We start from the raw sequence: 15,608 nt of genomic DNA, 5'->3' as shown, positions 1-15,608 counted from the left end.
GTCTCCGCCCTCTAAATAATCATCCACGTAAAATGATGCAGGGTGTCTACCAGTCCGTAAAGTCCAGTAAGTCCGGAAAAAGTACACATTTTTTAAGGTCGGTCCGTAAGTCGACGGTGTAAGTCAGCAATCACATAACTCGGTTTGCGACGTCGCAGACTTCCTATCATACTTTATTTTTGAAACGGAAAACTACTCAACGGCAATTCTTTAAAACTGTCGTGATTTTTTATCTCTGTGCGAAGAAAATTCTGCAAAAACTTCAAGGAATGATATCAATTTGTTCTCCTTTAAAAAAATAAAATAGAGGCGGAGATTTTTAGACACCGCAAACGAGTTATGTGATTGCCGACTTACACCGTCGAAGTACCTTAAAAGTACGTAAATCTCGCGGAGGGTCCGTAATTTTTCGCATCTTGTGCTGCGCGTTCAGTTCGATCGCCTTATAGTTATGCAACCCTCTGTGCGTTGACCGTCAGGCGTATTAGTACAATGTCATCCTATAAAGAACGGGGTTGTTGTAGAGGAGCGGAACAAGGCATTTCCGTCGATTTGGAGGAAACAGCCAAAAAGGACACGGGGATTTTATTTCTTTAATATATTGATCTATTTTTTGAAAATATGCATGTTTGGTGAATTACTGAAAGAGTAGGGGGTTCATAAAAATGAAAACGTCATTGACTGGCTGGAGGAAAAGAAAAGAAAAATTAACATTATCTGAATGGTCCGTATATGTGTCGGTGTGCAATTGCGAGAAACCACTTAACATGAATAAAAAACGATGTTGGAAGAAATTGAAAAAATTATGGCAACCCTCGTGGCGAGGGAACTGTGAAGCCACCCTCCCTTACTCCTCAAGTAATGTCCTTGAGTCAAGTTTTGCAAAATTATTTATGTAAGACGCTTACGGCCCCATTCACCGAAAGTAACGTAAAAAATAAGCTATCAAGGATCCCATTTTCAGTAGTCATGAAAGTGAGTCAAAATCGTATTAAAATTCTTTATTGGGCTATAATATGTTATAATTAGGTGAACAATACCCCAGGATACAGAGTTTCACGAAAATCGATCGAACAGGAGCCGACCAGGCATTTGAGGCGCCTCATGAGGTTATGCTGTACAGCATCGACTCGTAGCTTCAGCATCAATGCCGTATGCCCAGGTAGCGGCCGTTCGGGCATACGGCTCCGAGCCTGATAAGCTCAACCTGCCGGCCGCCGGCTTCGGGCATTGAAGCCCGATGCTGGAGAGCCGACCGAGCCAGCCTCAAGCGCTGATGCTGAGGTTTGATGCTGGCTCAGGGACCAACATGGGCCTCAGCCTCTGAGGCCGGACCGTCGGCTTGCGGCCCGATACGGCCTCAATTTTCGGACCCGCCACCCAGCTTAATTACCGACGGGGCTGTCCCAGAAGACCGCGACCCTCGGACTCGGCGATGAATTCGCGGAACACCCCTTTGTTTACGTTTCCCATTGGCGCGGTGGCCCACGCCGCACACTGTGGTATTTGACCGAAAAACCTGGCCAAAACCTCAATTTTAAATTTTTTTTTAGCGGAAAACCAATGTGATATTCGAAATCTACACTGTTTTTTTACCCTGGTAGACATGTATGTACCATTTTTTGAGTGGCTCAATTTCCCGCGAAGAGACCACGAAGTTACCTACTTCTCAGCGATTATTTTGATATGTTTCGGCGCGCAACTCGTCGATCAGTTTACTTCAACTGTGCAATCAAAAGAGGGAAGTTCGGCGATATGCAACACATTCTTAGGGGTATATTCTACACAACTAACCACAGTATTTTCGAAATTTCTTTTTTTAGTGATTTTCAGAGGAGGTTGAAAAGTGATGTAAAAGTAAACGTTTTTTTCGAAATTCAGAGGCCGATATCTTTTTTCTCTCAACTGTTCTCAAGCAGTTTGAGGCGGGATGTTATAGTCCGAAGTGGGTATTTTCAGGATTCAGGGATGACAGACTGAGGAAAACTGAGGAAATTGAAATTTTTGACTTTAAAGATGGACTTTTGAGCGATTTTCACAAACATGAATGGGAAAAATTATGTCGATACTAACGACGGAAATTGTATTTTTCCAACAGCTCTGACCCATTTAGTACCAATTGGGTGATATTCGGTCACGCAACCTGTTTCTTTGGCCCCTACGCCCTCGAAAGAGGGATAAAGAAAAATAATTTAAAAGCGGATGGGAGGGTCACTTTAAAGTCTTGCAAAAATGTTTAATCCGTTATCTAACAATCTCTCCGTGCATTATTCTTGAGTATAGACATATTTATGCCATGATTTACTTTGAAAGACAAATTTGAGTCCATGCGGCCCCGGGGGTGGGGCTTTAAAAGTGGCCCTCTGACACCATGAAATTACGCTGTGAGGCACATTTGAAGCCTCGTAAAAGTGAGATATGTGGTTTTCTTACGAATTTCGTAGTGAAGTGCCTCACTTTGAGATGTGGACCATGGGTTAAGAAGGAACCCATCAAAATGAATCATTTTCACAGGTGCTTTCTGTCCTTACAATGGTTCTTATTATGATAGAACTCATTTTCATCTTATAATTTATCCTCAAATCATCATATGGAGGTCCCGGCACTTTCATACTAGCACTAATTTTGATTCAAAACTGTCAAAAATCTAATATCTAGAATGATTCATATTAATTTTTTTGAGAAATGTACAATTACTCCTCAATGTGAGAGATCGGCTGTTCCGTCAAAAATTTTGAAGTGACTTACGCTGTTTTAAAAAAAAACCATTAATGAGGTTATAGAAAGTCCTTATTTCGAAAAGTAGACCATAGGTGAAGGAGAAACTCGTCTAAATGCACCGCTTTAGTTAGATACTTTGCGTCCTTTTAAAGGCTTTTTGGAGGGCTTCTTGCACCCTCTTTAAACTCTCCGCAAATTGTCATATGATGTGTTAGGTGGTTAAATTGTGCATATAATCACTTAATAAGAAGTACTGATTGTAAAATATTTTTAAAACTCGGCGATATCTGGTGCTAAATAGTTTTGGCCAGCTTTTCAGGTCCAATACCACAGTGTGCGCCGGGGCGCTGGCGTCCGACGCGTCTGCTAATTGAAGCCGCTAATTTTGATGCTGGACTCAGCATCAAAACTGATGCAGCATCAGAAAAGGAGCCGGGAGTCGGCTTCACCAGGTGAAGCCGCCTCAACGGCATATGCGCTCCCCCGGCGCACTGATCGAAGCGGCATGAAAGTCCGCGCCGGGCCTCCGCCTCGCGCGCCGATGCGGCTCCGTTTATGATGCTCCCTCAAACCTCAGCTCTAAATCCCTGGAGCCGACTGAGCATTTTAGGCCACGGCCGCCATCTTGGATTTTGAAATTTTGAAAATCCGACCAAGAATTCGAGTTTCCCGTGGAAAAATACCGCCACGTACTCATTTTCGCAACAATCCGTCGAAAAATACCTCCTAAAACCTTACGTTTCGTCTATAAGGCTGTGACGTCAGGCAACAGGATTGAACCTGCTCGGCGCGGTGTGCGTAAACAACCGCGTATCTCCAAGGCAATACTGTAGGGAGAAATAACTTTTCGCTCTTGCGGGCGTCCTAGGCAGCGGATTGGAATCGGAATAATTTTGATCAACTCCTCACGACAATTGCTGAGTATGTACCAAGTTTAAAGGAAATCGCTTCGGCCAATTTTTCTCTAGGGGGGCAGAGTGAGCCGGTGAGGCAGCTTTATATGGAGTAATACGGAATCTACGACGAAAAATACACTAAGCAAGGATAATTGGTTCTGATCTAAGGGCGGGAAATCTTTGTAATCAGAGCAAATGAGACGCGTGATACGCGATGACCGACCCCCTCCCATTGACTCGATCCACCGTGCGCCGCGCCGTCGCGTCCGTCACTCGTTCGAAATTTCTCTCGGGCAGAATTTTTTCCCGAACACACCAAGATGACTTGTTTAACATTTGACAAAGAAAATTTTCTTAGTATGCTTCCGATAATATTTAATATTCAACAATGAATACGTCGTGATTGAAACCAGAGTATTAGCAATTGATACAGTGACAAAAAAAACGGCAAATCAAGCTTCGAGAAAAGCGACGTTTCTACAGCTACAAAAAGCGAAAATTTTATTTTTATAAAATTCTAAAATTGAGATATGAAAATGATTAGAGAAACAATCTAAAGTGACCCAGAACACAAAAGATTGAACTGGGGGAACGTGATTTAATTGACTGGGATTTTATTTGTTGACTGGGACGTTATTTTCTCAAAGTCATTACGAAAACCTTATATCGTACCTTTTAACAAAAAATCCACCCGTTCGAAAAGTGGGATGTAGGAATGAAAAAGAATGAACCAAAACACGAGGAATTAGACCGCGGGGACGTGTTAAAACGGAGTTTGTTCGGAAATTGAACACCCCCAAGGCAATCTTTCAAAATTCATCACGAAAACCCCATATATTTACCCGTACCTTTCAACGGGAAACCCATACGTATTTGAGTTTACCAGCATTGCAACTTCCGTGCTTTTACGGTGTATCATCCATAATTTTGCCTTATAAACGGTTCAACTGAAAAAATTCCATTTTATATATGCATACATATTTATACAGTCGATTCTCATTATAACACTTTCGAAGAGGGATCAAAAGTAGAGTTTTCTTTCCGAAATAACGTTGCCGTCAAATGCTGTACCCTAAACGCCTGGCCGAAACTGAAAAAGATGAACCGGAAAATGCTACAGGGAAAAACGTTGCATCAAGAAACGTTATAACGAGATAACGAGATACGACTGTGAACGCAAGGACTGCATAGAAATGTTGGGTCTGGTTTGGCCAGACTGAGTCACATGGAGGGCATCATGCGACAGGGATGCTGCGGATGAACTCACGACTTTGCTCTGCGCCCGCACTGCTCGAGCCCGCAACCCGCCTTGTAGAGGGGAAGACAAATCGATACGGGCTAACCTTGGAGGGGGTATCCAAGATCTGCCGGCAGTCCTGCCTCCTCTGCAACCGGTAAAGCGCTGCGCCGCACATCCAACCACCAGGTGAAACTGGGGCACTTCCCGGGTCATACCGCACCGCACCACGCGGCGCACAATAGTTTCAGAGCCCGACCTATGCAGCTATGATACATGAATTAGAACATCAAGGTCGTCGCCGTGTAACGTACGTTCGGCTAATTCTCGAATATCGTTGATTTTGTACTACATTTCTCCCCCCTCCCCCCCTCAAAAAAAAAATAAATAAATTATGGAATTGCCCGTGGCTGGTATGATTTTCTATCTACATAGGTTGTCCCAAAAGTACTGCACGTTTTTTTTTTTTTTTTTTTTTTTTTTTTTTTTTTTGACGAACGGTAGTGGATATCAAAATGCGGTTTGTGTAGTCTTAAAGACCGAGCAATTACTGATAAAACAAGACAAACCCGAGCTCTCTAAATCAAAAAATGACCAAGTTACAGTGTTTTGAAAATGACTTGTAGAGGTGACCCCTACAGGATTTTTAGCTTCTTTTCTGGAAAAAGAAAGCAAAAAATTAAAGATCCAAGTGGTTTTATTAAACCTATTTTACAGAATCTTACCAAGATTACTAGCATTTATTCTTCTTCACTGGACGACTGGACACTAGTTTCCTTCTCAAAATACCTTCCATCACTTGCCACACAGCGCCGCAACCGTTCTTCCCACTACTTCTTCAAACATGTTTTTTCGAATTCTTCTTGCCTGATGTTCTTTAAGAAAGTTTCAACAGCTCTTTTTATCTCATTGATGGAGGTAAGCTTCCTGCCTCTTAAGCCCTTTTTCAACGTAGGGAATACCAAAAAATCGCAGGGTGCAAGGTCCGGGCTAATATCATGTTGCCACCCTCATTCGATCGCGACGATTTCTCTGTAGAATTTTTGATAAATCAAATTTTAGTTTTTTTCCAGAAAAGAAGCTAAAAATCCTGTAGGGGTCACCTCTACAAGTCATTTTCAAAACACTGTAACTTGGTCATTTTTTGACTTTGAGAGCTCGGATTTGTCTTGTTTTATCGGCAATTGCTCGGTCTTTAAGACTACACAAACCGCATTTTGATATCTGCTACCGTACGTCAAAAAAAAAAAAAATAAATAATAAAAAAAAACGTGCAGTACTTTTGGGACAACCTATGTAGTTGTGTGGTAGATCACTAGAAAAAAAAGTCCACCTACATTTTAATCAAACTTACGTGCCACACGGCCGGCAGAAACTTTGAGGCGGGACAAAATCCGTTCCTGTTCTACTGCTATTCTGCCATAATTTTTATACCAGTCTGTCGATAGGCTGGCCATCCACAGAGAAAGCTTGATGCAAAAACGGCTCCCCCCCCCCAAAGTTCTTCAAACATTTTCTATTGACTACTCATATTTGAGCGCTTCTTTTCCCAAATTTTCAGACACCCAAAAAATTGGGGGGGGGGGGGGTGGGGGTGACTAAAAAACCTGTGAACCTCAAGGTCTCTCGAACGAAGAAAGATATCGAGGTCCAGTTTCAACGTAAAACCGTCTAAAATTGCATACGTTAAGATTCTAAGGGTCTAAATCCCGAAACCACATTTCTAAGTTAAAAACACATGTACTTTTTTCAGTTTTTGAGTACAGAAAACTTTTTTTAAACAAAGGATACACAAAGTACACAATTTTTTCTTTGAACCATAACCAATTTTCTCGATTGTTCGTCCTTTTCCGCATCCAACAAGTGGTCCATTAAGTTGAGAAACCTAAAGGTTCGAGAGTTATGGACGATTGAAGATTCCGCTTTACGCGCGCCGCCCGATTTTCGCGTGCCAAACTATGGTTCCAAAGCCGGATCTGGGTGTTGATAACTCAGATTAAATGTTCAAACCATGCAAAATACACATCTAGGGATTCTTGAGGGTCGCTGAGTTCCGAAATTACAGATGCTTCCAATAAATTCACTTTTTTAAATTTACAGCTTCGGAGCAATCAAAATTTAATTTAAAAATTGCGTACTTTGTGAATCCTTTGTTTAAAAGAAGTTTTCTTGGCTCAAAAACTGAAAAAAGTACACGTGCTATTAACTTAGAAATGTGGTTTTGGGATTTAGACCCTTAGAATCTTAAAGTATGCAACCTTAGACAATTTTCCGTCTAAACCGGACCTCGATATATTTCTTTGTTCGAGAAACATTGAGGTTCACAGGTTTTGACTCCCCCCCCCCCCCCCAAAAAAAAAAAAAATTTTTCGGTGTCTGAAAGTTTGGGAAAAGAAGCGCTCAAGTATGAGCAGTCAATAGACAACGTTTAAAGAAATTCGAAAAGGGGGGGGGGGGGAGCGAAAAAAAACTGAGATGCATAAGGTCGAATTTTTCATGATCCCTTCTTAAATTTAATTATTCTATTTGAGTAACATTATCGAGACCAGAGACGTTTCGGAGTAACGTGCCAGTACTCTTTACTCCCGAACGCGAGCAATCGAGTAAATGCTCTCGCGTGGAACATGTACATGCCCGGCTGTTTCTGTTGAGCTGCGAAAATGGCTGGACGCGCTTTTTTTTTTTAAGAGGGTGTTGATTCGATCGACAAGAATCGACCGAAAAATAAAACCGTGAATCGATCGACACCGATTCTATCGACAAATTATTTAAAAACCGGTGTCGATTCGATCGACATGAATCGAGAAAAAAACGTGAATCGATTGACGAGAAATTAGTGACAATCAATTTAAAAAAAAAAACCGGTATCAATTCAATCGACATGAATCGATCGAAAACCAAAACGTGAACCGATCGACGTAATTCGATCGACTCACAGCTTGGTCGATCGATTCACGGGTTTGTCGATCAACTCACAGGTTCGTCGATCGACTCACAGGTTTGTCGATCGATTCACGGGATTGTCGATCGATTCACGGCTTTTGTCGATCAATTCACGGCTTATTTGTGATCGATTCGCGGGTTTGTCGAACTAAACACATTCGAAAATCGGTAGGAAAGGCAACTTGCATAGAACTTAATGTTAAAAAACATTATCTGTCACAAAGTGTGGAAAATGTCATTGACAGAGTGATACCTTTTTGGGTTAAGGCTCGAAGTCCCACATTAAGAAAGGACAAAAGCAAAAAAAAAGTGATACAGCTGTACCGAGAATACAGGAATATTCAACGAATCGTAAATATGAAAAATGCGTCGAAGTATGAAGCAGCTTTTACGAACAGTTTACACCATTTATTTGAAATTGACAGTTCTGATGCTTTAGCGTGTATGAGCGTAGGGGACAGGCCACATTTGCTGTCTGAAAAAGAAAAAGCTAGAAGGGAAAATCAAAACTCGCAAAAAAAGGAAAAAAAGGTGGATAAACAAGTGTTACAGGAAGAATTACCAGGTGAAGGATATGCTGATAGAAGATATCTTGCGTCAAATGAACTTGAAGCTGCACGGAAGCCGGAAGCAGATGAAAAAAGAGAAGCGTACTCATCGGGAAGAAAGACAAAAGCAGAAAGCCGAAGCATATGCTAAGAGACTCTGAAAACACTATATTGTCAGGATCGTCTTCAAAAGATTCTAAACCGTCATCTCAAGGAAGTGTTTTTGAGTCTAAGTTACAGTCGCCTAAGAGAAAGCGGTTGCAAATATTAGACGAGGAATTGAGTTCAACTTTAGATCGCACGAGAACCTCCAATCGAAACGCCACTTTTCTCATCGCAAAAACCGCTAAATCAATGGGTGTTGATGTGAAGACTCTAACTGTTAGCGAGGCATCTGTGAGACGAAGAAGAGCTGAGCTAAGAAAAAAGTCTGCTCAACGAATTCAAAAGAACTTTAATCCTGACGTGCCACTCACAATACATGTAGATGGCAAACTTTTACCTCCATTGATGGGTGATAAGAAAAAGGTTGACCGATTACCAATTTTAGTCACAGGTCACAACATTGATCAACTTTTAAGTGTACCTGCATTGCCTTCTGGCAAAGGTATCTTTATAGCTGAGGCAATTTGCCAAACTGTCAACGTCAACGTTATATCTCTTTAACTATTAATAATTATGAAAGTTTGAGCTTTTTCGACTAACCACAAAGATATCGGTGTTTTATATTTTATTTTTGGTGTTTGAAGAGGATTCATTGGAACTACCTCGAGTCTTGACATTCTGTCTTGAGTGGAATATAGAGGAGCAAGTCAAATCTATATGCTTTGATACCACGTCCTCAAACACTGGAGTTAAAAGTGGTTCTTGTGTCTGTACGGAGCGAATCTTAGGTAAACGTCTCTTATATTGTGCTTGTCGACATCATGTTTCTGAACTCCTTCTCGATGCTGCAGTCACTTCTCGCATAGGCAAGAGGAACCAACCTGAAAATCCTATTTTTACCAACTTCCGCGACGAGTGGGAGGATATCAATCCAAGTACCTATACGACGGCCATAGACGACCCTGACATTCTTGAAAATGTGCAGCCTATCAAGACAGAACTTTTAAACTTCTGTTTCGAGCAACTTTCGGTGAGTTTTCACTAAAATACGTTAACATTTTTTCTTCTTTTGGCCAAGTTTTTTAATTTTTAAAGTTTGAAGATCGTTATTGACGTAAGTGACCTTGTATATCGATCAATCAAGTTCAATATTTACCCGTTGCTTTTGATGACGTCATTTTTTTTACTTAGAAAACATCTTCCTCTTTAATTTTAATTGTAGGAAGTAGGAAATCACGAGTCGTGCGTCATGTTTCATCGGTTCAACCATAGTTTAACAATCATAATTTTCTCTCTTTTTTTTAAGTATTTACGTGCAGGCATCTGTGCGCACGTGTAATGCTGAGGGCCTGTATTCTTAATAACAAATTCATCGATGCTGTTTTGTATTGTTTGTTTCTAGAAACATAAACATAGAGAAGATTATAGAGAGCTTCTGAACTTGTGATCATATTTTGCGGAGCAACACCAGAGAGAGGGGTACGGTTCAGAAGACCTGGAGCAGTATCAAATGCCCGCTGGATGGCGAAGGCTCTATATATTTTAAAAATGTATATGTTTCAGAAACGATTCACTATGTCCAAAGAACTGTTAGGTCATATTAAAGACATTTGCACTTTTATTGTTTGTATACCGGGTGTCCATAAAGTAACTGAAAAGTGGGTATAACTTTTGAACAAAAAAAGATAGAAGGTCGCGGTTTGTGGCATTCTTCATCATCGAAAAGGGGAAATTTTTTGATGGGGGGCTTTTCCTGGTGGACCCCCCTGGGGGGCCCCAGGGGGGCCAACTTCAAAAATTCAAATGGCAACCCCCATTTTTTTAGACATGATTAAAAAGAACTTAAAAAGACAAGAAAAATGGCGCAAATAAAATTAAAATCGGTTATTTCGTTCAAAAGTTACAGCCGGTCAAAGTTTTAAATTGACCACTTTTCAAAAAATCGCCGATGAGCTCCAAATTATCGGAAAAACAAAAACAAACCGGGAATGAAAAGTTTGAAAAGTGCTTTTTAGGAAGAGGAAAAACAACTGACGTTGTCACAAGTCTGGATGGCATTGTTTCAAAATAAAATTTCGGAAAATTCAACATGGCGGCAAATTTGAGGAAACGCAAAAAATGAAAATTCCAGAAACTGTTATCTTTCAAATACCCTCTAGTGTAAGGAAATCAAAGGTATCAACTTTTATTCCTTTATTTGGCCAAGTAAGAGCAATAATTTGCTGACTTAAAAGTTGTCAAGCGGGGCGCCTTCAATCGTTGGAGTATGCGACATCACAGGATTAAGTGTGCTGTCGAAAAATGAAGCCGATGTGAAAAAGCGCTCCTCCTTTGGGATGCTTTAGAAATGTTTGAGGTCCTCCTCCTCAAATTTAACGAGAAAAAAGAAAAAAAGTAAAATTTAGCAATTTTTACCCACAAACTTGGCGAGCCAAAAAAAAACATGATTTATCTTGGTGGGGTAGGGGCGGTGGACATTTTTGACATTTCTATCTCTGAAAATTAAAAATCCAAGAATAATTTTAATTCTCTAACTCCTGGCACTCCAGTTCGGCAAGGAGGATATCTGCAACGCTTCCAATTCCGAAGACGCCGTTCTACTCTTGATTATTATCTGAATTGAGATTACCTTATTGACAGTCTCAACCTTACGATTTGAGACACCAATCTTTTCGGTAACATCTGATGCACTATCTGATCGGTGACACGGTGAAGCGTAGCAGATATCCTCCTTGCCAAATTGTAGTGCCAGGAGTTAGAGAATTAAAATTATTCTTGGATTTTTAATTTTCAGAGATAGAAATGTCAAAAATGTCCACCGCCCCTACCCCACCAAGATAAATCATGTTTTTTTTTTGGCTCGCCAAGTTTGTGGGTAAAAATTGCTAAATTTTACTTTTTTTCTTTTTTCTCGTTAAATTTGAGGAGGAGGACCTCAAACATTTCTAAAGCATCCCAAAGGAGGAGCGCTTTTTCACATCGGCTTCATTTTTCGACAGCACACTTAATCCTGTGATGTCGCATACTCCAACGATTGAAGGCGCCCCGCTTGACAACTTTTAAGTCAGCAAATTATTGCTCTTACTTGGCCAAATAAAGGAATAAAAGTTGATACCTTTGATTTCCTTACACTAGAGGGTATTTGAAAGATAACAGTTTCTGGAATTTTCATTTTTTGCGTTTCCTCAAATTTGCCGCCATGTTGAATTTTCCGAAATTTTATTTTGAAACAATGCCATCCAGACTTGTGACAACGTCAGTTGTTTTTCCTCTTCCTAAAAAGCACTTTTCAAACTTTTCATTCCCGGTTTGTTTTTGTTTTTCCGATAATTTGGAGCTCATCGGCGATTTTTTGAAAAGTGGTCAATTTAAAACTTTGACCGGCTGTAACTTTTGAACGAAATAACCGATTTTAATTTTATTTGCGCCATTTTTCTTGTCTTTTTAAGTTCTTTTTAATCATGTCTAAAAAAATGGGGGTTGCCATTTGAATTTTTGAAGTTGGCCCCCCTGGGGCCCCCCCAGGGGGGTCCACCAGGAAAAGCCCCCCATCAAAAAATTTCCCCTTTTCGATGATGAAGAATGCCACAAACCGCGACCTTCTATCTTTTTTTGTTCAAAAGTTATACCCACTTTTCAGTTACTTTATGGACACCCGGTATACGTAAAGTATTGGTTCCAATCGCCGTCGGGGTAATGGCGCCAAAAAATGACTGTGATTTGTTATCGAGTCTTTTGGCTTATGAAAAAATAAACCTTCCTATTTCTACAGTTGCTTTAAAAAAGTTACTCAATCATCTATGGTGCCTGTCCGAAGAATTGGTAGCTTTAGCATGTTTTCATGAGCGGGTCCCCTTCAAAACAAAACTTCGCATGGTGAAGGCCATGGAAAAAGAGAGCTCAACAACTAGTCCTCCAAGGAAAGCATTGCTTGACATTAACTTATTGAGAAGGAAGAAAAACATCTCATTGGAAAATTTCGAAACTTCAAACACGCACAATTTTTTTAATCTACTGAATATCCCTGAGGATTTTCTCAACTCCCATCCTTCCGAATGGAGTCAGCTCGAAAATTATAATGCAGCTTGTAAAATCGTAAAGAGTATGAAAGTCGTCAATGATGCCGCCGAGAGATCAGTGGCATTATTGACGGCTTTCAACAAAGCCATAACATCGCAGGAGGACCAAAAGCAATTTTTACTCCTTACTGTCACAGAGAATTTGAAAAAGTATCCCTCAGCAAGCAAAACATTTTTGTTGTAGGCACCTAACTCAAAAATTGTGTCCAAAAATGTGTTTTGCACCATTACTTACTGGATATCCTTTTTTTCGAACGCAATATATTATACATTGAAGTAAACGATAACTTTTTCTTTCATGTGCCGCTCCTCTTCGATATGCTGTGGAGGAAAATTCCCCTAAGTTTTGTTGAAATATACCCACTTTAGTATGTTTAAAAATTATGCAAAAAAATGAACGTCCCGAATATCTGCTGTCAACCACATAAAAACATAATTGAGGACTACTGAAAATAATAAAACAACATCAGTTTAAGAGAAATAAATGGACTATTTCTATCAAACGGAACTATGAGCATTATGACGTGAGCCCGGTTGTGCACATATTCTTACGGGTCTCTGGACTCATGTCGTAATGCATATAGTTCCGTTTGGCAGAAATACGTCTAAATGAAGTCCACTTTTCTGAAAAAAAGTGAATTTCGGCAACCTTCTGTAACGTTATTTTAATCTTCTCGTACCATGAGAGCGATGATGTGTTTTATTTTTCATCTAAAGTGGGTACTCTGATCTAAAGTCAATTTACTCTTACGTCTGTCAATACTTTAGCGTCCATTTAAGTATTAAGAAAGCCATTTTGTTCGACTTAACCCCACCCCCTCCCCTTAAGGCCATCAGTGAGCCAACCCATCCGCGCCCTTTTGAATTGCATGAGCATAACTTGACTCTCCCTCCTTCCAATTCATTTTCTCCAAAGATAACGTAGATAGCTGAAAAATAGCCACAAAATTGACTTTTATGGGAGAATATTCTCTTTTTTTTTCTAAGTGAAAGGCTTACATCTGGGCTCGATCCCCCCCCCCCCCCTTGTGGCTTACATAATACTTGCACGGCCTGTAAAGTTTTAGTATCTTTCAGGGTCATTTTTTTCATTATCCTGCTTTTCGGGTCGTATACTTTTTTGAGAAATGCGTAAAAAAATGGGACCTTTTTTTAAAACTGAGGATGTTCTGATGACATGTGTATCCTTAGCACTTACCTACAGTTCATTTATACCCATTTTCGATTCAATTTGGTAAGGATTGAGTCTTTAATAGCGGTTCTTTGTAAGGCCTCAGAAATTCTGAGGACCAAAAAATAAAATACCGAAGTGAGTTTTGCCAGTCAGATTTGATTTTTTTTGTTTGAAAGGACATTTCTCGAGAGTGAAATTTCATCCTCTACAACTTGAGTTATCTGGCATTTTGCCCGTAAACGCACGATTTCAGCGTAAAATCGGGTTTTTTGTATAAAATCGTGGTCTAAGTCTAAAAACCAGAAATTCACCACAAAATTGACCTTTGGCACCATTTAAAATGGTTGAAATTAGCCCAAAATTTGGCAAAAACGTTTTTTTACCAAACGTCATCGATTGCCGCCTGGGGAGCGCAACATTTCAGACTTTCATTTTTTTGACGCACCCTACTGTGACCCCTACCTTTCAAATTTTTAAATTCTGTACTATGTTTTGATCTTTCCTCGAAGGTCTTAATGGGTCAATTGTTAAAAGCACCAAATAAACGAGTCTACCAACCAATCATACAGACCTTGCCCTACATATGAACAATTAAGATCCAAAATTTTCCCTCAACTTTCTGATCTCCATACCATCATTTCAAAGTATTTTCGAGAAATCCCTCTCATTTTCGAACGAATTAATCTCCAAAAAAGTACTCTTTCCTTGTCCAAACTATTAATTTTGGACTACCTTTTTGTTACCCCTACCTTGTTTTTTAAATTTTGTACTACACTATTTTCATCTCTGCTCTAGGGTGTTAATGGCTTAATTGTTAAAAGCTCCAAATATACGTATCTACCAACCAACCATACATATATACTAGGGGGCTACGCCCCCTGGCCGCTACGCGGCCCAACCCCCTGAAGGCGCTCCGCACCATCAATGGGCCGCTTCGCCGCCCCATTTTTTACCCCCTATCAGTGTTAGTTTTATTTTTCCCCTAAAAAATTACGATATGAGGTATACTTCAATTTTAAACTTTACTTAAAATTACTTTAAAATTAAAAGGACGCGTTTTGGAATGACTGCTTGATGAAATATTGCAGTAAAACAATAAACAATGATAGTCAGGCAAATGTTCTCATGATTCGGGATTCGAACCCACACCGAGCTTAATGTGGATGCATTCTTCGTCTTAGACGACTCGGCCACCGCTCAGCGGGAGATATCAGGTGCGAATCTTGTGTAGATAAGGGTAGAGCTGATGCGCAGGCTTCACAGCTATTGCGCAACCTCCTCGACCACTGCGCATCCTCCCGCGCATAGCGGTAGCAGTACCGGAGCATTCTGTAAACTCACTCACTTTTATAACGTGATTTTAAAAAAACCTGGTCCTTTTTCCAAAATTTGATTAGAGCGGGCTCATCTAGGGCCTATTACCTGTCGATTTACGCAAAAATCATGGAAATCGGCCCGGTAGAACGCTCAAACGAACTATGACAAAAAGTATAAATTTACATTGTTTAAATGGGAGAATTCGCAACTTTACCACGTAATATAAGAAAACCTGGGTCATATTTTGAAAATCTAAAAAGAGTTGGCTTATCTAGAGACAATTGCCCGTCGATAGCCGCAAAAATCATGAAAATCGGCCCGGTAGAACGCTGGAACTAAGCGTCACCAGTTTCGCAAATTTAGGAGGTCTTGGAGCTTATAGTATAGATGTACAGGGTGTTTCAGACCACCCGTACCAGGCCTTTTTCTCGGTTGTTTTAGGTCGTACGAAGTCGGGGACCGCGGGGTTGAATAGGGAATTGACCCTAAGGAATCCGAATTTCGTGGTCCCGAAACCCCCCCACCCCCCCTTGGGGGGTAAAGGGGGGGTCACGATGCTAAAAGTCACGGTTCCCGACCGAATTGCTG

General features: G+C 40.4%; 2 protein-coding genes across 8 annotated transcripts in view; one reads left to right on the top strand and one right to left on the bottom strand.

Annotated features, from left to right (window-relative positions):
- Window positions 1-15,608, bottom strand: part of LOC109040504 (serine/threonine-protein phosphatase 2B catalytic subunit 2) — a 415,824-nt gene that overhangs the window by 198,047 nt on the left and 202,169 nt on the right. The window lies entirely within an intron of this gene.
- On the top strand, window positions 6,440-15,404 carry LOC140226074 (uncharacterized). Its single transcript, XM_072306531.1, is given in 5 exon segments — window positions 6,440-8,996; window positions 9,139-9,486; window positions 9,853-9,883; window positions 9,886-10,112; window positions 12,054-15,404. Coding segments are annotated over 5 exon segments (1,773 nt in total). The 5' UTR covers window positions 6,440-8,489; the 3' UTR covers window positions 12,714-15,404.

This window comes from Bemisia tabaci, chromosome 1 (assembly GCF_918797505.1).
Source record: "Bemisia tabaci chromosome 1, PGI_BMITA_v3".
NCBI lineage: Eukaryota > Metazoa > Arthropoda > Insecta > Hemiptera > Aleyrodidae > Bemisia > Bemisia tabaci.
Note: the sequence above shows the minus strand (reverse complement) of the source record. Positions and strands in the feature narration are given on the sequence as shown.